Raw genomic sequence first — 24,543 nt, 5'->3', positions numbered from 1 at the left:
AACAGTAACTCAAATAACCACTCGTTACAACCAAGGTATGCAGAATACCATCTCTGAATGGACAACACGTCAATATGGACCAACTTCTCTGAAGAATGTTTCCAAAACCTTGCTGAAATATGCCTCGAAGAATTAAGGCAGTTCTGAAGGTAAAAGGTGATCCAAATCAGTACACCAAAGGTGTACCTAATAAAGTGGCCAGTGAGAGTGTTTCTTCAGCTGCATCTCTGGATAAAATGGCGTCTCCAGGACAGCTCTGTTTTTCTCTGAGGTCTTCAGACCTTTGCACAGGGAGTCATGGATCTTCTGCCACGAGTCCATCTCTGATCGCCAAAGTTCAGCTCTGGCTCTGATGAACTTTGAGACTTCAGTCTCGCTGCCTTTGGCCAGACTGATGCTGTCTTTACAGATGAAGAAGATATCCAGACCAAGGAAAAGAGCATTGGCTGCGATGAAAAGACCCCTGGATGATTTGGAGAGGGCAAGAGGCCCTTTGACTGCTGCCTGACCGATATCTGGGACTTCTGAGGCCACCCTGGGAACGTTACGTAAGGCTTTACCTTCCTGGGCCACCACCTTTCCAGCACCTGCAATCAGCTCTTCGCTTTTCAACAACTTAAAAGCAGAGGCAGCATCAACAAACGAATCAATCCCTTTTCCAACAGCACCAGCTTTACCAAGGACCTTGCCTACTTCCACAGCCACATCCATCTTACTTGTTTCTATTGTGCTGACAGTTTGACTGCTCACCTTCTCCAGACAATCCTGCAGACTCTGCACATCCTTCATGAAGCTCTGGAAGGCTACGTTGGCTTTGTTTTTTTGTGTATAGTTTACTCCGATCTCTGTGGCTGTGGTGACAAGACTGTTGACCCCACTGGTAATTCCCATCCCTACCCCAGTCATTGTCAGAGCTAGAGACACTCCAGCTGTTACTGGACTTAATGCCAAACCAATGATGGAAAACACACCTCCAACTGCCCCCACTGAGCTGCCTGCCACACTGGAGATCTTTGCCCCCTTATTCATCCTGTCTAGCTGAACAGCATTCTCCTCCAGCTCATTGAGAAACTGCAGCATCCCGGGCTGTCGCTTGCGGAACTCACTGATGAAGCCAGAACATGATTCCTCCTGAAACAAGAACACCATCCGGAAGTCCTGGTTCATCCTGATAGAGAGGAAAGAGAACATTAAAGCTCTACCCATCCCGTACTTCCATTTACATAACCGACCGTCTCTCTCACCCACAAGTACAGCCATCTGCTCCTGACCTTCAAGGCCATTCATAACCTCGCTCCTCTGTACCTCACTGACCTCCTTCATATTAACACACCCACCCATACTCTTAGGTCTTCTTCTTCTATTCACCTCACTGTACCTCCAGCTCGTTTGACCACCAGGGGGTTCAGAGCCTTCAGTCGCTCTCTCCCTCGTCTCTGGAACTCTCTTCCACCAGATATCCGTAACATTGACTCGCTTTCCATTTTTAAATCCCGCCTGAAAACACATCTTTTTAAACAGGCATATCCCATGTGATCACTATTTATCAGGTCACAGCAATCTTTGTTTCCAGTTGTTATGTACCCTGATTTTTATGCATTGTAATTATAGTTGTTAATTCTGATGGCTAGACAACTGGCTCAGAGCATCTCCAAAACTGCAGCTCTTGTGGGGTGTTGATTTGTAGTGGTGAATACCATTCAAAACTGGTCCAAGGAAGGAAAAGCAGTGAACTGGCGACATGGTCAGGGGCGGCCAAGGCTCACTGATGCACTTGGGGAGCAAAACCTGTCCCATGTGGTCTGATTTAACAGACTAGCTACTGAAGGTCAAAATCCTGAAAAGGTTTATGCTGGGTCCGATAGAAAATTTGTTTCTATGTTTGATCAGGTTCGAGTGACTCGTCCCATGGCACTGTGTCAATTTAACCAGCGCTGTTGAAAAAGCTTATTAGGAGTTGGCTAATCTCTTTCTCTGGTGAGCAGGCTACATTTAGTTTTAAGACTGTTGTTCGCTAGACAAAATTGTCAGCCCTGTTAAAATGACAGTGAATTACAGATGGACCTAGCTAAGCAAGCAAGCTAGCTCCACACATGACCGTTAGCTCCACCGTCTTGTCCAAATATGGTCACGTCTTGTGCTGCTGGTTGCAAAAACTCTACATGGTGGTGCCCTAACGGCCAAACTCGTGGCTCCAAAACAGCAGTCCACAAACCAACGGGTGACGTCACGATAACTACGTCCACTTCTTACATACAGTCTATGGTGTGCATCTTATCTGGTGAACACATGTCACCAGGATGCACTATGGAAAGAAGGCAAGCTGGTGGAGGCAGTGTAATGTTTTGGGCAATGTTCAGATACAAAAACAAAGTTTTGTTGTTTTCTCATAATTCTGCTGTATTCCTCCTATTAAAAATCTAGATGGTGATACCATAGAAGTCGTAGACACATACAAATATCTTGGTATTTGGCTGGATAAAGACCTTAATTTTAAACATCACATCACATATTTGTTTTTTTGTATAGATTGAAAACATGCTTTTCTATTTCTTCCCGTAAGCAGCTTGTAACAAGTTTGTTTTTATCACAGCTGGACTACGGAGACACCATCTATAGATTTGCATGTCCCACTAACTTAGCTAAACTGGGCCCCATTTACCATGTTGCTTTGAGGTATATAACAGGTTCACCCTATCAGGTTCATACCATTGTACTTTATATACCCTGGCTGGATTGACCTCACTCAATATTCGAAGGATGAAGCATTGGTATATTTTCATATACAAAGCCATTTTAGGAAAATTGCCATCATATATCTACTGTAAATTTATTGCCCTCCAGAACACACACAGTCTCAGGGCCAGTAGCTGGCCGAGGTTTAAAGTGCCCTTTGACCGTACAGAGTCAGGAAAAATGAGTCTGTCCTATTTTGGCCCATGGTCTTGGAATGATCTGCAGCTCAAGTTGAAGTTGGAGTCTCTTATTCCTGTATCCAGTTTTAAACAAAAACGGTCAGAGGTTTTAAACACATCTTGCACCTGTGACATTTAGTCAAATTATGATATGTTTAAATTTAATTGTGATTTTATGTCTTTTTATCTGATACTTTGTTGTAAATAATTTAATAATACTGTTACTTTTATGAATAATGCTGCTGTATATATAATGCCTCGTTTGCACCTTGCACTGTGTGCTGATTCACATCTTGGCCAGGACATCCTTGTAAAAGAGATTAATTATTTCCTGGTAAAATAAAGGTTAAATAAAATAAATAAAATGTACACCCTTTAATGGAGACGGTCTTCCCTGATGGCATTGGCCTCTTTCAGCAGGATAATGTGCCTTGCCACAAAGCAAAAATGGGTCAGGAATGGTTTGAGACAACCAGTTCAAGGTGTTGACTTGGCCTCTAAAATCCACAGATCTCAATCTAATTGAGCATCAGTGGAATGTGTTGGACAAACAAGTCCGATCCTTGGGGGTTCAATCTCGCAATTTACAGAACTTAAAGGATGTGCTGCTAACAGGTTGGTGCCAGATACCACAGCACACCTTCAGAGGTCTAGTGGAGTCCATTTCTCGGCAGAAAAAGGTGGTCCTACACAATATTAGGCAGGTAGCCATAATGCTATGACTGAAAGGTGTACTTCTTTCAAGATGAAAAAATAGGTCTGACAGCTAAAAAATAAAACATTATTCATTTTTAATACTTTATTTTTCTTTATTCTTTCTTTTGATTTCTTTGATTATATATTCCATTTTTAAATAAGTCTTCTGCCCGATCTTCTTTTTCTAGTTCGCGTCATCTTGCCTACCCGTTGCTTAGGAGTACGCTTAATTGTATTTGAGAAGGACTTCACATGAGCCTCCCTTGGCTTCCCTTTTCCTCTAAACATATAATGCAGATAAGCTAACAACAAAAACAGTCAACACTATTTATAGGGACTATTTGTGCTATAAACTATAGTTCCAATGAAAACAGTGACTTCTGTGGATCATCCAGAATAACCAGGATATTGTTTCTGCCACTCATCTGTGGTAACATTTGGTCCCAAACAAATCATACGTGTGTAATTGCTTACCGGATTTCATCAAGCTGAGTAATGTGACAAAGCATTCTCTTCATGTCATCTTCAGACAAATTCACATCAATGTCTACCCGAGTTTCAGCAGTCATCTTCAGGCTAAACTCACTGAAGGAGCTGTGAAAGAAAGTTCATTTCTTATTATAGATGTTTATTTTGTAAAATGGGTGGATTATTATGAAGAAATGTCAGTTTACCTTTTCTCTAACTTGTCACAGATTTTCTGGGTGGTCTGAATGTATTTGTCCAGTTGGTAGGACAGCACTTCCACATTCTGAAGTTTGGGACAGAAGAAGACACTTGCATCTCTTTTAAACTCGAGGAGTTGTGGGCAGATTTGCTGTGCAGCAATGATGACAACCTGAACCTGTTCACAGCTGATCCCTTGGGGCAGGTGTAACACTTGGTTCTCCTTCTTGAACACATGAAGTGAGGTGACCGCAAGCTTCTCCACTGCATCCAGGAAGCAGTCCAGCTCCTTCAGGCCTCCCAGAGTGTACTTCACCACAGCAGCCAGCTCTTTCTCCAGCTCCAGAAAGGCCTTCCCTTTGCTCATAGCTCTGTCTTTGATGTCCACCATACAGATCATTTCTATCTCCCTCGCAAGGATCCATGTAGAGATCCCTTCACAGAATCCTCTTACTGTGTCAATATAGGTGAGTGTATCTGTGGTGTAGCGGCACAAGGCCTCCTGTAGTTCCTTTCTGTAAGACAATACAACATTGTAGATTAATCTCTGTAAGTCTCTGTGATGTTTTGACAACTCAAAACAAATCACTGAACTGTTATTGTTAGTAAAATTGCTTAATACAGTATAAATTAATGCATATACAAAATATATATATATATATAACAGATGTTGGAAGACAGGAGGAAATATCCAAAGGTTTGATTTATGCTCAATCATGCATTGTGTTATGTAACAGTACGCAGAATCATTTAGAATTGTTGAGTCAACCCTATATTCCCCATGCGATTTCCAGACAGGCAAAAAAATAAAAGGTGTGACAGGACTCATTATCATTCTTCAGTCAGTTAAAAACTGACAACTGTCAGCGCTAAACATCAGAAAGCTACGCTGTGTTCCTGCAGAAGATATAATGTTTGGGGTGAAGGGTTATAGTGATCCCTTTAGCATATGGCGTTTTCCTGGTTTCCTTTGCTGATTCATGTTTTTGTACAAGCTTTAGCTCAACAACTTTTTTTTGAACACAACATTCTGTTGAATACTCACTCTCTTTTATTTAGTTCTGATTTTGGTCTACCAACTCCTGAGGGAAATATCTGGCTCTTTAGCTGCAAAGACCCACTATGTTCACCAGGTAGTCTAACTGTGTCTGCTGTTTGCTGCTGAGCAGGTGGTGTACAGTGAGTTTTTAGAGTTTTTTTTACAACAACAAAGCTAAACAATTTGTGTTTACATGTGCGACTTAGTATAGTTTGAGCCTTATCTTGATTTATAACATATTGGGACATGATGTTTACATGAAACTTGGAAATTCATCTTCCTATGTCCAGGTTTTTGATCTGTGTGCTGTTGTGTCCTGGTACCTCACCAACACCTCCTACCAGGGTACATCACCATGGAAATTTGTGCTTAAAGGCTAACTTGCTCCAGAGCAGGTCATGTTTGTGATAAGGTTCAACATTCAAGGTTTAAGGAGTCTTTATTATTCCTTGGGGGGCAATTCGTTGTGCAACAGCATGTAACATAATTAGCACACAGATTAAACAAAACAACAGCCACCATCAGTAAGAAACAAAAATAAATACATACAACACAGAAGTCACCATCTCACACAGAATTATTTAAAGGGATAGTAAGTGATTTTAATCCAATACGCCTTTTGTTAAATTCAGCGAATACTTCCTCATAGTTTGCTAGGTGTTCTTTGTGTGTTCGGAAGGAGAATCCAGTTTAATTATACAAAATATATTGAAACAAAAACCGATACCATTACAAAACTTATTTGATTAATTTACAAGATGCACAAAGTCGTTCGTAATTATTATGTTACATTATAGGTAGAATATTTACATATTTTTCTTACACAATATTTAGAATTATGTCATTGTTTATAATTTTGAATGTTGCATGGAATTAATGCCAGGTCTCGGGCACCCATCAAACAGCAACAGTAGAGTACAACACCGGCTGTGGCATGCATAATGAGTGCTGTACTCATCTGTTGGTCATGTTTCTAACTAACAGCTATTATTAGCACTGAAAGATTGAATTTTTAAAGTTACACGGCTATCCTAGCCAATCCAGTGTAAGTTTAGCTTGCTAGTAGCAGCTTGTTTCACCTAGAGAGATTGGATTTATAGATTATTTGTTGTAAGGTAATATAATTTAAAGCAGAAAAGTAGGTTTACTTCCATATTGTTATTATAGGCCTTGCCTCCTCCTATTTCCTAGTGTTTTCCCTGTGGTTCCCTCCCCTGCTGTTCCTGTCTTTCTCGTTTGTCATGTGCTCTGTGTGTGTGTGTGTATGTGTTCATGGGCGTGTCCGACCCTGGCTCCTCGCCACCGGCAGAGTCTCACACCTGCGGCTCATCCGGAAATCACGACCTGCAGTCAAATGCCCTGGTTCAGCTCCCACTCTTTGCCAGTTTGTCAGTTTACCTCCAGTGGTACAATTTCTCCTGCCAAAATCTTGTGCATCTCAGCTTTCTGAGTGTTGTTTGTTTACTCTGCCTAATGTCCTGTCTCTTTGTCCACCTCAGTACCACCTGAGCCCGAGACGCTGCCCACCTGCCTACCTGACTCTGCCTGTCAGCCTGCCAAGCCACGCCGCCCTGTGCAGAAGGACGCCAAGGACGCCATTGCCAAGCCCCGCACTGCCTGGAGATCCCTGCTTCATCTCAAACCTTTCGCTCCCTTCCCTGCTTGAATTATAATAAACCTGATTGAGTGTTTGACGTCTAACTTGTGTCCGCCTCTGAATCCTCCTAACACATATATTAAGAAAAAGCAGCTTGTAGGATGGCATAGAAAGCATTACCCCATCACCTACAGCATAAAAGAAGGCCTATAGCGTTTAAAATAGTTAGTGGGATCTTCTATAGATGGAGATGCCATTTTCAAAGAGAACTGATTAATCAGAAGGTGGTGACTTTATAGCGTTGATCTCTTGCAGGACAAACAGACAAAAACTCTTTTGTCCCTGCTGCTATTGGCTTTTTAAAGATATAGGCTATAGATAAACACGGTGATCCAACCTATCTAATTTTTCTGCTGTCCTTATTTTATATAAGAACTTACACAAGAATTGTGTAAGAATTGTGTATTTGAAATATAACCAAATCTACCAAACAGCGACATCTCACCGCTTGTCAGACAGTTTTGGTTAAGCTTTCATTTTCTGTGGCCTAAGAGAACCAACCTAACATTAGAAAGTTTTATTAATTAAATATGAAAACACAAAACATACATTTACGATATTTAACACCTAATTGACTGCATTCTGGTGATATTTTTATTCACCAATATATGGTGGGAAATGTTTTTGTCTATGTGAAGTGCAACAAAATTTCAGGTGGCTGGTGATAAGTTTAAAACTATAACAGAATTTAAAGTATAACAATATAATGCAGTAAGGCTCTCAGGCATTCTGTGTTGCTTTCAAATATGTTTCTCCTGTAGATCAACTTTTCTCATGTAATGTCATCATTTACACATTTTATTTTTCACAGTAAATGTTCTTGTAAATACAACATCTAACTTATGTTAGTTATTATGTCAAAAACACAACACAGTTTTCCAATTTTTCCTGCCTTGAATACACAAAGTTATGTGAAGTTAGCAGAATGACTAAAAAACAATTACAAATAAACAATTAGTTACTTGAATGGCAGCTCCACAGCCCTGCATATACCTTTCCATGGGCCCATAGTTGACCCTTAAATGGGATCAAGTACCACAATTTACTTACTGACTTATTTCACTGACAATACAGCCATTAAAACACATTTCATACCCCATCCCCCTCAGAAATTATGAAAATCGTGTGGTTGAAACGCTTTGCCAGTCAGCTGTGCAGAACAAACACATTTACCACTAATGCAAAGTGAACTGACTAGCTAAGTGAAATTGTCTCAACAAAAATCAGGGACTCAAAAAAAAAAATAAAAGTGTACAGAGAGAACATAAAAAATGAAATGAACAAAGAGTTGAAGGCCACATTTATGGCCAAACATCATATTCGTGCTGTTCATGTCTTAGCCTTTGCTATGGATAATTATTATTATATATATATAAATAAATATTATTTCTTTTACCTTTTCTGTGACATCAGTTTGTCTTCACTTGGCACGCTGGCTTTAACTCCTTGTGGATTCAGCTATTAGCTGTTTGGAAAAAAAGAAAATTTTTTAAGTGGTTTAAGACTTTTAACATAGGTATTTGTTTGTTAATTAACTATTAGTATTGAAAAGCACTGGGTGAGCAAAACTTTAATATGTGCGATTCACTCATTTAGGTTTGGTTTTGCTTTTCTCTTAATCTACATATGAACCACACCCAGCACTGTCTTTTGAGATTTCTGGAGCTTTTTGTCTGAAGGATGGCAAAATTTCTGGGGAAGCCAGCGAAACCATTCAGGTGAAGGATTTAGTAACGCCATATGATGAACTTCAACATTTGTAAATTAAATACAATTAAACTGATATCATTGATTTTCATTGTGTGCATTTATATACATTTATGAAAAAATAATTTATTTCATTATTTCAGCAACAGCCTCCAAAAAACTGATTTTGTTAGCAGCCATGCACAAACTCTCAAAGCTCAAAACTCTCAAAGCATGATTTGTCACAAAAACAAAAATGTAATGCAATATAAACTAACACACAATGACACACCCCGAATCATTGAATTCAGGTGTTCACTTCCATGGCCACAGCTGTATAAAATCAAGTACGTAGGCATGCACCTGTGAAATAAGTTCATTTGTTAAATGATCTCACTACTAAATATCCCACAGTCAACTGTTTGGGTATTATTAGTGATTGGGAACAACGAAAACTCAGCCACGAAGTGGTAGGCCACATAAAATCACAGAGCGGGCACAGAGCGGGCTCAGCGCATGCTGAGGCGCACAGTGCGCAGAAGTCGCCAACTTTCTGCAGAGTCAATAGCTACAGACCTATAAACGTCGTGAGGCTGCTGTTGTGAATTATTTTGGAGCATTATAGCCTAAATTGTTATCATTATACTAGAGCGATGGTGGTCTACATTGTCATAATTTAAAGTGTTATTTTATAGTGTAAAGTTAGGATCACAGTGTTAAAACTCTATAGTTCTGAGTGTGTGTGCTCCTTTCTGTATCTAACTGGCCAGGCTCAACAGTAGCACGTGTGTGTGAGTGAGCAAGCACAGTGGGATAGCAAGGCAGCATCAAAAACACCTGCAAAGGAAAATATAGAAGCAGATTTTGTGAAAATTGTATTACAAAACATACATCAATATAGTCCATCACAGTAAGAATGTCCTATTTCTAGCACGGAGCACAATTCCACAAAAGTTAGGTTATGGATGAAATGGCATGATCAAGTGGAGGGCATGCAAAGTACACAGAGAGGAGGAGCAGGCAGTCAGGGACTTTCCCAGATTCAGGTGCAGTAGGAAAGAGAGCCAAGAGATGATGTGAAGCCAAGAAACAGAGCTATAAAAGGAGGTCCAAAAGGAGGTGAAAGTCAGTTGTTACATGGTTTTCATGTCGACTCGGGTCTCTGTTCTGGTAACAGAATGGGGCTCTATTTTGCACCGATCTCTGACACACTCCGGTGGAACTTTTGTATTCTAATTGGTGTCTGTTTTTGTTGATAATAAAAATGTTGGTAAAAGTTCAAGCTTTCTTATCTGGCCCAAGTCTTGAATTTTTACTTGACACTGCCTTTGGCCAGACTGAGCACATTGTGAAAACAGTACGTAAACGGCTTCATGGAATGGGTTTCCACGGCCAAGCAGCTGCGTCCAAGCCTTACATCAACAAGTGCAATGCAAATAAAGGTATGGGATACAGTGGTGTATAGCACACCGCCTCCAGACACTAGAGTAGCGGAGAGGTGTTCTCTGGAGTGACGAATCACACTTCTCTGTCTTGCAATCTGGTGTGGTCTGTGTTCTAGGAGAAAGGTAGTCGTCTGACTGCATTGTCCCAAGTGTAAAGTTTGGTGGAAGGGGGGTTATGGTGTAGGGTTGTTTTTCAGGTGTTGGGCCTGCTTCAGCATACCAAAACATTTTGGACAATTTCATGCTCCCAACTTTGTGGAAACAGTTTGGGGATGGCCCCTTCCTGTTCCAACATGACTGTGCACCAGTGCACAAAGCAATGTCCATGAGTGAGTTTGGTGTGGAGAACTTGACTAGCCAAGTTTTCCATTCTCTCCCTTTGACATAAGATGAGGGAAGACTAAATAATGCCTACATACTGTATGTGTTGCCTCAGCAGGGATGATATTACATGAGAGAAGTTGATATACAGAAGAAACAGATCTGAAAGCAACACAGAATGCCTGAGAGCTGTACAGAATTATATTCTATTTATATATTTTAAAAAGTCACATGCTACCTGAATTTTGTGTTTCCTTTAACATAAAAACATTTCCACCATATTGGTGCAGAAACTTTCACCACAATGCAGGAAATAAAGATATAAATTATCAAAGTTTCCCCCAGACCTCCCACTCATATCTCAGCAATGAGGACATATTTAAAACAGTATTTAAAGATCTTTTCGTCTCGTTCTCATGAACCTAATGATGATGATAATAAGTGTCTCGTCACACCCCTAATCTAAGCCCCTATGTCCCCACAACTTTTCAACACAAAGTGATGCCCTTGAGTTCTACAATTCAATATAAGCAACAATCCTGCTGTTGCAGTTACGCTAATGATGCTACGTTCACTTACCAGGGACCGTTAGGACAGCATTGGGTTCGTTTTCTGTAGTTTCTGTAACTTCGTGTTATCAGCTGCAGCTGCAGCGTCAGCGGCAGCAGCTTCAGGAGCAGGCTTGTGAAAACGCGGAAAGAGTAGATTGCGTTTGCTTTCGTTTCCACAAGATCTCCTTTTAACCCAATACCGTAACCAGCTATGAGGTCCCCGAGGTTCGGACATCCGTATTAGACTACTTCTCTCGCTCAGGATCAAACGATAATTCATGTTCTGTGTTCTTCTACACATCCAAAAGTTCTCACACACAGTCCAGGTTCATACTGTTTGGAATAAAGCAGTCGTCCTCCTGAACAATCCTGAGCTCCATCAGAGCATCCACACACGAATTTCAAAAACTAAAAACTGTTTCCTCTGCAGAGTTTTCCCTCTGTATATAAGTTTATAATTTTATCAAGTTTATTTCTGCTTAAATGTCCCACAATATTCAGCTCCAGGGACCTGTCGAGTTGGGCTAAATCTGAGAAAATAATTAATTTGGTGAGGAGCCAGGTGAATTATGTAGCCTATGCATAGGAAAATGTCAGAGCTGATCCATCACACCAATTCAGCAGCCATAATCGTGACAAAACGAGTGCAAACAGCTGCTGACTTCAAATAATTATGCTGTAATATGAACAATAGCATCCTCTGCATTCAGCACTAACCTGCTGTATTTTATGTGTTCATATAATATTAGTTTTTTTTATTGCTTTGGTAGCCTATATTATCGCAAGAATGTGGTAAAAGTTCACAACTCTTGTAAAACTCTTTACACTTGAAATTAGTAATATAATTATGATTATATAATCATGTAGTGTATTTTATATTACTGCATTGTACACACTATAATTATTGCAGTGGTCCTTTGTGGCTCTGTTTGTTACGTAGAGCACTAAGCTACCAACGCTAAAGTTACAGGTTTGAATCCCACTGAGGTCACATGCAGTGAAAATCTCACACCTTGGATTGGTGATTCTGAAGTCCTGAAACTGAATATATCAAATGAAACAACAATACATACATGTATATTGAACAGATGTTTCAGCAATGATCAGTAAGGAACAATAGTGATAGTAAAAGGTATTTTAGAGAATAAAATCTTAAACATTCTGCATGTAGCCTTTGTATGAACACAGGGGCGTAGGAGCGACTTGGAACGTGGGGGGTACGCAGAAGGACTAGGAGGGTTCGGGTGCATACCCCCCCTATTTTTTTTTTAATAAAGCATTTAAATGCTCATTTCTAATCTAAAGAGGGTATTTGCCGTGACAAAAGATGGAGAATAGACTGGAGAGGGGAGATTATAAAAACTCAGGTGCAGTTTAATATAACTTGAACAAAACCGACTACATACTATAAAAACCATGGAACAGCTGCTAGTTAATGTAGCCACAGTACAGTTGTATTTAGTTAGCCTAATGTTACACTTGTAAGCTGTCTGGGATATGTCCTGTGTCTCACTTGGCCCTGTTTGTGAACACAGAACTGTCTTCAATGCAAACTCTGAAGACATGCCAATGACCTAACAAAATCCTTTACTATGTGAATATTACAATATACAGTATATCTAGTAGATATCCATACAACTTACAAGCTCATCCTCCTTATTTTTTCTACTCCTACTCCTGTGACCTCTGACCTCTTCCTCTTAAAATACTTTAGGATTCTCATCTCTGTGTGACAATTTTGACTACTTTTAAATTGTTTATGGACATGTAGCAGTGACACATACACACCTCAGGACACAGGGTGTTATGGTCAAGGACAGGGGCAAACAAATGGCCCAGGAGTTTGTCCCTGGTCAGACAAAGCATTTGTGGGGGCATTTGTGGGGGCCTTAAAATACATTTTCGAAACTAGAAACTCCTCTCTAACATGAAGATGTAGCCAACCAAACCACTTGCTTTACAGTAGTGCTGGCAGCCCATACAATCTGATTATTCCTAAAGCATATAAATAATCTTTACAACGCCAAGAATCATTGTGGCAGTAACACAGAGCAGCTCATTGTTGAAGCAGGTAAACCTTCATATGGAGGAAGCTGTGCGTCACGAGTAAAGCCCAACAGGACTGTTTTATCCACCCATATTTTCTCTCTCTTTCTGTGCATCTAAAAAACTAATGTTTGGTGAATTAATAACAGCTGGTAGCTGCTGAGTGAAAGCCAAGATTAGTTTCACCTGCAACATTGTGTTTATGGACTCACCGTCGGACATCGTTAAAACAAATAGTAGCCTAACTGATGTGAAAGAAACAGGCTAATGTCTGTCAAAGAAAGCTCTTTTCAACAACAGGATACTGTAAATATATCAGAATCAATCCAGTGATCATCTGACTTAGATGTTACAGTGTGAGTTCTACATTAGCTCTGCAGAGAGTGAATACGCTTTAAATGCGCCGTTAATGGAAAGTTAAAGTAGTATTTGTTTGCTGGCTTGTCGAAGAGTGACGCAGGCAGCTTTCCAACACGGCCATGGTGTGTGCTCACTGGATTTCTGTTGTATTAGTAGAACAATAAAGCCTTAAAATGAAAAGACACTTACCTGTTTTGTTTATATTTTTGCATCTGCCCAGCTCATTTCGGTTAATGAAGCCTGATGCATGTTACAGACATTATGTAAATTATGAAGGTATCAATGTGAAAATGTGGCGCAATTAACAGTAGTGGCCTAAAGAAAATGCTAGAGTAAAGAGTAAAAGTATAGTTTTAAAAAGGAACGTGAAATTGTGCCAATGACTTTGTTTATTTTATACATTCATTTTGCAAATTTGCATTAGGCTACTAGTCTAACTATCCACCGCTGCAGGCGTCCTCACTACTGTCTTCAGGCTAAGTAACAGCAGCACAAAAGAAAAGTCTGTAATATCAACCGACTGCACCAGCCTGGAGTGAACTCTTTTTTTCCCCCTTGAGTTTTCAGCACCACCTTTGCGTGGTGTCGGACTTTTTTTCAGAGGCCTAATGTTAGGCTACATGTTTTTTTGTCCGCGTTTCAACCGTTTAATCATGTCTGATATGGAGTATGAGCCAACTCCGAAATCGCCTGAAAAAGGTGAGGGGGCAAAACATCAATTTTGAAATGTGGGGGGGGACATGTCTCATGTATAATGGCTGCTACGCATATGTCTGAACATAATTATTTCGATGCGAAACATGTGTTTCTACCGAGTCAATGTCAGATGTTTTAGTAGTTAAAAAAAAAAAAAAAAAAAAGGTCCTTTTTGATTATCTGTTCTGTTTTTGGTACAGGTAGGATGAATCTTTAGGCACTGCCGAATTAACTTAGTGGAGCATGTTTGATCAAGTGGCTCCAGGAGATCACAGCTGATGGAGGTGCAGCCCGACACCTGCTGGTCATTTTTTGTAAATCCTTTTGTGCTTGCCGTTGGTTCCAAGCCATTTAGAATTGATTTTTATAATTATTGAGAACACTTTATAGATATAAACATAGATAGATCACTCGTTTTCAGTAAGGATCACTGCCAGTGTTGAGCCTGACAGCAGTGTTTGGAAATTTGTAAAGTTGGTATCTGTTTGACTTCCCCTGTGTCCTCGGATGTGACTGTAAAATGTTTTGTTATTGATGTAAGATGAATCTCAGCACTTCTTTCCTGCTTGTTGCGTTGTGTGTGGCAACGAGCATCATGCTGAAAACTAAAATTAGTTATTTGGCCTTGCAAACAGTACAGTTGAGTAGCCTGCTGTTATCCTTTGCTTAAACTTTTTTCACCTTTATTAATTTCAGGTAGAGCAATGCTCGTTTTCAGGAATTCCCTGATCATATTCATACAGTTACTCATTACAACATGTTTACTTTATTTGATTGTGCATGAAAAATGTGGAGCGAATAATGCAGATCATACATATTGTACAGAATATATTTTGCATAAAATTCTACTCTGCTATATTTATATGACAGCGACAGCAACTTAAAATAAAATAGTTATTTTACTTTTACATTTTTATCATTATGTTTTAAAACAAGCTTAACAAAAGAATTATAGCTAATTAAGAATTCTTCAGCAATAGATTACAGGTAGAATAGAAGTTATTCGGTGCTAAACACAACTTTAATACAAGCAGGGTTGAATTTTCATGCATGATTTGATCACCTTAAATGGATTTCATCTCTGAACACACCATCAGAGTTGGGAAAAGGCACATAGTAATCTCTGTTCACTGCACTACTGTATTACACAAAAATGTTTTCCTTTCATGTCTTTAGTCCACTTCATAATTTCATTTCCATTTCACTTTGTTTATTCAGCTCCATCTCTGAATAAAATGGCGTCTCCAGGAGAGCTTGTTTTTCCTCTGACGTCAGCAGACCTTTGCACAGGGAGTCGTGGATCTTCTGCCACGAGTCCATCTCTGAGCTCCAAAGTGTAGCTCTGGCTCTGATGAACTGTGAGACTTCAGTCTCGCTGCCTTTGGCCAGACCGATGCTGTCTTTACAGATGAAGAAGATATCCATGCCAAGGAAAAGAGCATTGACTGCAATGAAACCGGCCCTGGCTGACTTGGAGAGGGCAAGAGGCCCTTTGACTGCTACCTGACCGATATCTGGGACTTCTGAGGCCACCCTGGGCACGTTACGAAATGCTTTACCTTCCTGGGCCACCACCTTGCCAGCACTTACAATCAGCTCTTCACTTCTCAACATCTTAGCAGCAGAGGCAGCATCAACAAGCGCATCAATTCCATTTCTGATAGCACCAGCTTTACAAAGCACCTTTCCTACTGGTATAGCCTCATCTATCTTATCTGTTTCTCTTTTGATCACATCGTCCAGACAATCCTGGAGAATCTGCACGTCCTTCATGAAGCTCTGGAAGACTTCACTGGCTTTCTTTTGATGTTTACGGTTTATTCCGATCTCTGTGGCTGTGGTGACAAGACTGTTGACCCCACTGGTAATTCCCAGTGCTGTCCCACCTATTAACAGACCTAGAGACACTCCAGCTGTCACTGGAATTAATGCCAAACCAACAATTGAAAGCACACCTCCAACTGCCCCCACTGAGCTGCCTGCAACACTGGAGATCTTTGCCCCCTTATTCATCCTGTCTAGCTGAACAGCATTCTCCTCCAGCTCATTGAGAAACTGCAGCATCCCGGGCTGTCGCTTGGTGAACTCACTGATGAAGCCAGAACCCGATTCCTCCTGAAACAAGAACACCATCCGGAAGTCCTGGTTCATCCTGAACAGAAGAAGAAAGAGAAAATCTCAAAGGTAATTGTGTTATTTTAAAATTCTATTTGGGCTTTTGATCTGCTTCATTTTATAATTTATTTTAGTCGCACTAGGGACTACCATATCAGAAGTGCAATAATGTAATGCACAGCAGAGTTTATGACAGGTAATTCTCATTAAATCATGATGTTAGTCTTGTAATATTACTTTTTTTGCCAACATATCAGAGAACACAAACTTGTGGGATTCTGAATGTGCAGAAAGTTTTGACCATGAACAGAAAACCCACTGAAACACAGGAGCTATTAAAGTCCAGGAGTTTATAATGAATTAATTAAAATGAAATAATTTATCATTTAGGTGCCGCAAGCACATTTAAGAGGTGACACCCCGTTACAAAAGACACAAAAGAGGAGGAAAGACTACATCATGCCTGCATGTGTGTTGACTCAGCAGGGATGATTTTAAATGACAAAAGGATCTAAAATACATATTCAAAAGCAATGCAGAATACCTGAGAGCCTTCCTGCATAAGATTATATTTTTATATTTTAAATTGTCACATGCCGCCTGAATTTTGTGTTTCCCTTTATAAAACATTTCAACAGTGGTGCTTGACCTACATGCTAATGCCAGTATATGAACATGCTCACAATGACAATGCTATCATGCTGATGTTTAGCAGGTCATCACCTTAGCTTAGTGCATTAGCATGCTAAAACTTGCTAATCAGCACCAAACTCTTTTATAAACAGTCTTTGCACTAAACAGAATGTACATATCAGGCTGATGGGAATGTTCTGCAGGTGTTTGGTCCTAAAAGTATTTGATAAACTAAACCTTTGACTGGATGATGGCAATATAGGAAACCAAAGTCATTAGGATTTATCCTAATGAGATTAATGCAGTGTGTATGAAATAGTCTTTTAATATAAATCATGCTGATTACATTAATATTACTATAAATAACACCATGCACAAATGTGTTGACATGATATGGCAAAAACACACAGGGATAAATTCTTACCTGATTTTATGGAGCTGATTAATGTGACAAAGCATCCTCTGTATTTCATCTTCAGACAAATCCACATCGAGCTCTACCAAAGTGTCAGTAGCTATCTTAAGGCTAAACCCACTCAAAGAGCTGTGAAAGAAAGATGAATTTTCTATTATAGATGTTGTTTATTTTGCCAGAGTTAGGTGTCTATAAGTACACAATGGATAATTATTAGCATGAATATAAGACAATTCAATCAATTTTCTGCCACCACAATGAAGTTTACCTTTGCTCTAACTTGTCACAGATTGTCTGGGTGGTCTGAATGTATTTGTCCAGCTGATAGGACAGCACTTCCACATTCTGAAGTTTGGGAAGGAAGAAGACACTTGCATCTCTTTTAAACTTGAGGAGTTGTGGGCAGATTAGCTGTGCAGCAGCAATGAGAACCTGAACCTGTTCACAGCTGATCCCTTGGGGCAGGTGTAACACCTGGTTCTCCTCCTTGAACACATGAAGTGAGGTGACCGCCAGCTTCTCCACTGCATCCAGGAAGCAGTCCAGCTTCTCCAGGCCTCCCAGAGTGTCCTTCACCACAGCAGCCAGCTCCTTCTCCAGCTCTGCACGCCTGCTGTCTGCAGTCACCTGGGTCACCTTGCTCTTCATATACTCCCATATAGCCGTACCTTTTTTCTTTGACTGGGTAACATGGCTGATGTTCAGGTCAATTTTGTCAGCCCTGTCTTTGATGTCCTTCATCATTTCCAGCTCTGACTCCCTTCCAAGCATCCATTTAGAGATCCTCTTGCAGAATCCTCTTACTGTGTCAATGTAGGCGAGCGTATTTGTGGTATAGCGGCACAAGGCCTTCTGTAGTTCCTTTCTGCGACACAAATCATCATTCAGTTAGTGACATTTTAAAATAAGTTCAACTTATTCACTGAACTGTTGTTGTGGAGTTGGACATTGCACCCAGGGCTGTGACAGTGCAGGAGTAAGATCTGGCAGCGGCCACAAGCACTCACTATCGCTGATAAATAAATTAAATAAACTGATGAGCAGTTAGCATTTCTTGGTGGAAAGTCACAGAGCTCAGTTAAAAGTATGTCTTGATTGTGTTTTCTATGGAAGCCCTAAGCGGCCATCGATTCAACTATTTTTTTTATTCCATTTTTTTGTGATCACGGGATAATTATCTTGTGATCTTGAGATAACGAATGTTGTTTTTCCCGTGATAACAAGATAATTTTCTCCTGATCTCGAGATAACAAACCATAGATGCATACAGGGGTCGGTAGGTGCATTTTTTATGAGTAGCAGCCTGGCCAAAATTTAATACTTCGCTTGCACATACATACATACTCGCTTGCTCACTCGCATCCTTATGGAAGATCAGCCCACTGTTAGTTCACCTTAAGAAAAGGTATTTTGGTATGTAGGGTTTCGGCATGTCTTGAAACGTGTTGTTAAAGTTATAATCCTTGAGGTTTTTATTAAATTAAATATATTTTAATACTTTTTATCGTTGCATTTCGTTTGTCCAGTAATACAGAGTTTTTTGACCTACAGAGTCTACCTTAATAAAAACTGTGGTATGCATTTAGGATCCTTAGTTATTTTATCTGATATGAGCATCACTGATAACTGACGGCTCTCTTACGGCTGTAGCAGAGCTTTATTAAGTTGCTAATACAAACCCATAGGACATAAACCCAAAGTTTGAATCGTGCAGTGACTTACAAATGAGTAAGTATGCATGTATGTGCAAGTATGTATGTATGTATGTATGTGCATGACAGTATGTATGTATATGCGAGCGTGTATGGATGGATGTGCAAGCGAAGTATTCAATTTTGGCCTAGGTGGCTTCTCATAGTTTCTTAAGGGTAATTTCAGAATGGTTTTCGGTGTCACTGGTCTCTTAATAGTAAGTATCTTCTAACCAAATCCAATCCAAAAGTTCTTGTTTTTGCCTTCATATTATAGCTGCACAGCATACTGAGGCACTCTAATTTTTCATTAAAATACAGTAGCATTAGTTAAACAATTTAAAAAAGGTGAGACCAAATAGCCTCAAATATTTTTTTTCTGTTTCCTATAATATTGTGTATAGTGTGGTGTAGTATTTCAAATATCTGCACAGAGGAGTGTCAGTGTAAATCTGCTGTGGCAGGAAGCTGTGAGACACAAAACGACAACATATAGACACTAAATGACCACAAGGAGATGCAACATGACCACACAGAAACATAAAATGACAATCTAAATATGGTATTTAAGATAAACTAATTGTCACATCTGCTATACTTAAAATAAACACAGTATATATTGATGAGGTTTGTGTAGGATGAATTCACAATCTCCACACTCATGGACTTCGAGGTGTGTTCCCTTAAGTCTATAAGGCTTTAGGGCTGTCCCACTGTCAAATCTTATTAAACCCTTTATGCACACTTTCCATATGTCCACATCAATTCCTGGGGAAATAACTCACAGTCCATAGCATTATAACGTTAAACATGGGGTTGCTAGGGGAAGCCTGTGTAAATTAAAGGTAAACAAATATGGAAGGTGCAACTACCAGAAAAAAGACATTTAGGCTACAATAATTGTCACAATTGACAAGAGCCTGGAATACTAAAAAACAATCTCATAAAGACCAGGTAGGGTGGAGTCAGCTAAATTGGGCTATCATGTAAAATGGGACAAATAAGGTTTGAGCTTCATAGTGCTTTAAAATTTTACAACCAATCACAATTACTGATCTTGCATTGTTGCAACACTAGTTGACATGTAACAATAGTTTTAAATGGTATGAGGTTTCTATGGTGGCATTACATGAAGTACATCAAAGAAATATGGTAAGTGAGCTTAACTGAAAATTTTACTAATAAGGGGGAAAAAGCAATTATAAGTAAGCTTATCAACAAATGCACAATCTTTCTGAATAATATGTTGACAGGTTCTTTCAAATAAAAAAGTTTAAATTTATAAAGAAACTTTGATTTTTGTGAAAATAGTAATTTTAAGATACCAATGCACAGAAACACACACCATACAACATAATAGCGTCAGTTTACTACATAAATTAAAATTATATCAGCTAAAATTTCTGACACTTTGCTCTTATCGCAGGCTTTTCTCAAATTTTCTGTGCAAAAGCAGCTCAAAGGTCTAAACTCTTTACCTTGCCGCAGACATGTTTCTCTTTTTGGCAGCAGTCTTCAGTCCTCATTGGGCCCTCATCGTGTCAGCTGTAAGGTTAAAAAATAAATCTGATTGTTTACTGTGCTAGATATCAGCTACTTAGCTGTTGACTGGATTTGCTGAAATGACAAAATCACCACTTGCTGAGCAATTATATAAACAAAACCTCTTGGGCGTGTTTGGTTTTGTTTCTCTTTTTTCACATTACCAGGCTGAACCACACCCATTTCTGTTATTTGGGCCGTTCCCATTTTTCGGGAATTAAAAAACACGAAAATCCACGTCTATATTTTATCTTATCTTATCTTATGTTATCTTATATTAAAAGCAACAAATTAGTTATTTTCTGGTTTTGGTGTAACTTCTATTCCAGCTGCCGATTTGAAGACAAAAACGGGAAAAGCATGTAGATTTACATTTTTTGGTTAAATTCACATGAAAAACAGAAAAACTAAATAATTAATGTTTTTGTTTTTCTTACACTTGTACAAATAGGTAGCAGCAAGCTATCTACTTGCTGCTACCTAAATGATATCTTTAGCATACTTTGCCATTTTGCCTCTCATCTCTGCCTCATCAGTTTTATGTGTTGGAGGTGTCATTCAAAACTTGCCATTGTGCACACCACACAACCACTGATTTAAGTTTCTTGTATATTGTCATGAGAAGATATGGTTTAATAGTTAACCAAAACACAACAAAGATATCTTTTCAGTTTAGTCGTTTTAACTGAATCCAATAATATACAATGCAAGATACATGTTTCAAATCACCTTAGAAGTGCTGAAAGTATGTTACAGAATACTGTAAGAGACAGATTACACAATTTTTACATAAACACTTACATTATCCAACATTTACAGAATCTATCATTTCCATAATATTTATCCTATATGTAATCAAGCTGGGCGGCACGGTGGTCCTCACAGCAAGAAGGTCGCGGGTTCAAACCCCGGTTGCTCCGGCCTTTCTGTATGGAGTTTGCTTGTTCTCCCCGTGTCTGCGTGGGTTCTCTCCGGGTGCTCCGGCTTCCTCCCACCGTCCAAAGACATTGGTGACCCTAAATTGTCCTTGAGTGTGAGTGGTTGCGATGGACTGGCAACATGTCCAGGGTGTACCCTCCCTTTTGCCTGATGTCAGCTGGGGTTGGCTCCAGCCCCCCCGCGACCCTGTACGCAGGATAAGCAGTTGACGATGGATGGATGGATGTAATCAAGCTGTGATCAATGAAGACATCTTCTCCAAAAAACAAACTTTTACTGTAGTTTACTTTATTGCAACATAGGTTTTGTCTAATTATATGTAACAAATAATATAACAATTATGGATGGTAGTCATGTAGTGTATTTTACAGCATTGTATTGCATGTATTTTGTATGAACATAATGTTTTCAATGTGAAACTACTACTTTTTAATGATCTGTTTTGTACTAAGAGGGGTGGAATATTACCACATACTTGTGTAAATAGTATCATAGCGACTGAAAAAAACTGTAGTAAACTCCAGTTACACTTTCCCTCCACACCTTTTATTTATTCAGGGGGAGCAGTACTGTTTTTCAGGAATACATTTCACACACTTACTCATTACATTATATTGCAATTACCATAAAAAGGTTTACTTTGTTTGATTGTGCTAGAAAAAGGTGGAGATTGAATTATACATATGAATAATGCAGGTCATACAGATTATACAGAATATATTTTGCATAAAATGTAACTCTATTTTTATATGCTCATTACTGACACTCAATGACACCTATGATGTATTATGTTTTAAAACAAGCTCAACAAAAGGTTAAATACTTTCAAGGAAAAAAAAAACATACTGCTGAAGGAAAAATTGTTACTTCAATAAAATGCTTTATGTTATAAGAATTACAGTGAAGTAAGAGTTGAACTTTCATACATTGTTCGATCACATTAAACAGATCTTATAACTGATCATAGTGTCAGAGTTGTCAAAAAGGCACACAGTAATCTTTGCCCACTGACCACTACTGTATTACACAAAAATGTATTCCTTGCAGTTTTTCATCCACTTCATCAGATAGAAGAAGAAGATAGTCTGTGCTTAACCACAATGGTGCATGAGAAAATATAAGAAAAGCGTAACAGCGACGGTGAGGATCCTCTTCCCTGCCGCAGTGAGATAAAACAATCACTCCCTCGAATCACACAATGACTTTATATGAGAGGTTTCACATGCACCTCAACCAAACACTGCCCACCCCTACACGAGTCTTGGCACTGCTGGCACTTTTCAAAAATGCTGACAAAACACTCTCATCTGTCATCTAATCTAAAACAAAAAACGCCCAGTCTTTGGTAACTTCTGCAGATGTTTCCTGTTGAAAATTCCCAGTCCAACCTTATGCCAGAGACACAGGCAAAGGCACAAAAAAGCAAAGTCAAGGGTGTGCTCACTTCCCCAAACTATCATCCAAACCACAAACAGAATGCATACATACAGTGAATAGCCTGCAATAAGTATTTTTCCCACTACACGCAAATATACACACTGCTATATGTTTAAACTCTTACTACAATAATCCTTCAATAGATCTTGACTTAATCCCTGACCCATGAAGGCCAGGCAACCTTTCAAGAATGCGTAGATCTGTGTTATTTTGTTGTTGTATCAGGGCAGGTTATTGCCTTCCTTTTCCTGGAGCTGTTTCGCTCATCTTGCAACTTTCTTACGAAAACATCTGCATTTGGCTTATTATGAATTCCTGTTTTTCTTTTGTGCCAAGCACAGACAGGGTTCTTACCCAATTCTTACTTTCGGTAAAAAACAACCTCTCTCTTTCCAGAAAAAAGACTTCACTTCCGAAAAAAGGCCACATTTTCCGATGCATATTTATTTCCTATGCATTTACTAAAATTCTTTTAATTTTAGATTTTTTCAACATCTCATAGTAGAGGTCAACCGATTAATTGGCGCCAATAGGACATTTTTCAAACTATTGTTATCGGCAGAACTTGGCTCTGATAGTGGCTGACAGCTGTGCAGCCTCCAATGGTCACACTGGGCTGTACATCACTGTTTTGCATGGAGGCTACATACAGGAAGTCACGGTAACGTAAGATAATTTATATTCATGAAATTTAACTAAATTTTGAGCACGATAAGGCTGTTGATTATAGTATGGCATATATTTTCTCAGTCGCTTTGGTACATTTCTTGAATGATCGTTAACATTTGCAAAACATTCTTAACAGGTATAGTACAAACAGTACAACACAGTGGATTACCTGCAAAAGCCCGTAACTTGCTCAAAATCCTTAGTCTACCTCTCAAAAGTGAACATTTAAGTCAGTGAACATGTCAGTGCCATCAGAATCACAAGTCCTTGTGTCATTGTTTACGAACAAGATAGTCAAAATGTTTAGTCATGTTGAATAACATAACTGTGTGCGCTGTATGTATTTTCTGATGTACACTTTGGCTAAGGTTTTGATGACAATGACACAAGCCTGCACATTTTCTGTATGACATACCAGTATATCACTTTCACCAGTACAAAGATATACATTGCGAAACATTGGATAAGATTCACAGTTACACTTTTACTGTTTGTTCTGTAATTTTTTGACAGAGCAGTCATTGTGATACAGAAAAGAAAAAGACAAGACTGTTTTACAGCACTGCATAGCACAAATATAAAAATGATGGCACATCTATTGGCGATTTGCATTATTCACTGCTCCCTGTCTATTGTTACTGTTTACAGTGTATGGTATTGTGTGTATCGGGTAAATGGTCTGAGGGCTGTGTTGCGATTTGTTGTTGTCTATTCTTACTTTGTTTAAGGTCTACAAAGTCATTCTACTATCACCTGAAGAATATATCAAGGATTAAAGGACTTATGTCTCAGCAAGACCTGGAAAAACTTATCCATGCATTTATCTTCAGTCGACTCGACTACTGTAACAGTGTCCTTACAGGGCTCCCTAAGAAATCCATCAGACAGCTGCAGCTGATTCAGAACGCTGCTGCTCGAGTCCTCACTAAGACCAAAAAGGTGGATCACATCACTCCAGTTCTGAGGTCTTTACATTGGCTTCCTGTATGTCAAAGAATTGATTTCAAAATCCTGCTGTTAGTTT

General features: G+C 39.2%; 2 protein-coding genes across 2 annotated transcripts; both read right to left on the bottom strand.

Moving 5' to 3' along the window:
- LOC123961507 (apolipoprotein L2-like) lies at positions 1-11,152 on the bottom strand. Its single transcript, XM_046036980.1, has 5 exons — positions 11,005-11,152; positions 8,370-8,438; positions 4,286-4,792; positions 4,086-4,205; positions 1-1,168 (listed from the first exon to the last, which is right to left on the bottom strand). Exons 2-5 carry the CDS (start codon positions 8,381-8,383, stop codon positions 187-189), a joined length of 1,623 nt encoding a protein of 540 aa, XP_045892936.1. The 5' UTR covers positions 8,384-8,438; positions 11,005-11,152; the 3' UTR covers positions 1-186.
- A 3,649-nt stretch (positions 11,153-14,801) lies between these two features.
- On the bottom strand, positions 14,802-20,525 carry LOC123961498. Its single transcript, XM_046036970.1, has 4 exons — positions 20,411-20,525; positions 17,510-18,106; positions 17,251-17,370; positions 14,802-16,230 (listed from the first exon to the last, which is right to left on the bottom strand). The coding sequence occupies exons 1-4, from the start codon at positions 20,422-20,424 to the stop codon at positions 15,261-15,263; spliced, it is 1,701 nt and encodes a 566-aa protein (XP_045892926.1). The 5' UTR covers positions 20,425-20,525; the 3' UTR covers positions 14,802-15,260.
- Between the last annotated feature and the right edge of the window lie 4,018 nt (positions 20,526-24,543).

The sequence above is a fragment of the Micropterus dolomieu genome, linkage group LG02, assembly GCF_021292245.1.
Source record: "Micropterus dolomieu isolate WLL.071019.BEF.003 ecotype Adirondacks linkage group LG02, ASM2129224v1, whole genome shotgun sequence".
Classification (NCBI taxonomy): Eukaryota; Metazoa; Chordata; class Actinopteri; order Centrarchiformes; family Centrarchidae; genus Micropterus; species Micropterus dolomieu.
The sequence above is the reverse complement of the archived record's forward strand: the minus strand, read 5'-3'. Positions and strand labels throughout refer to the sequence as shown.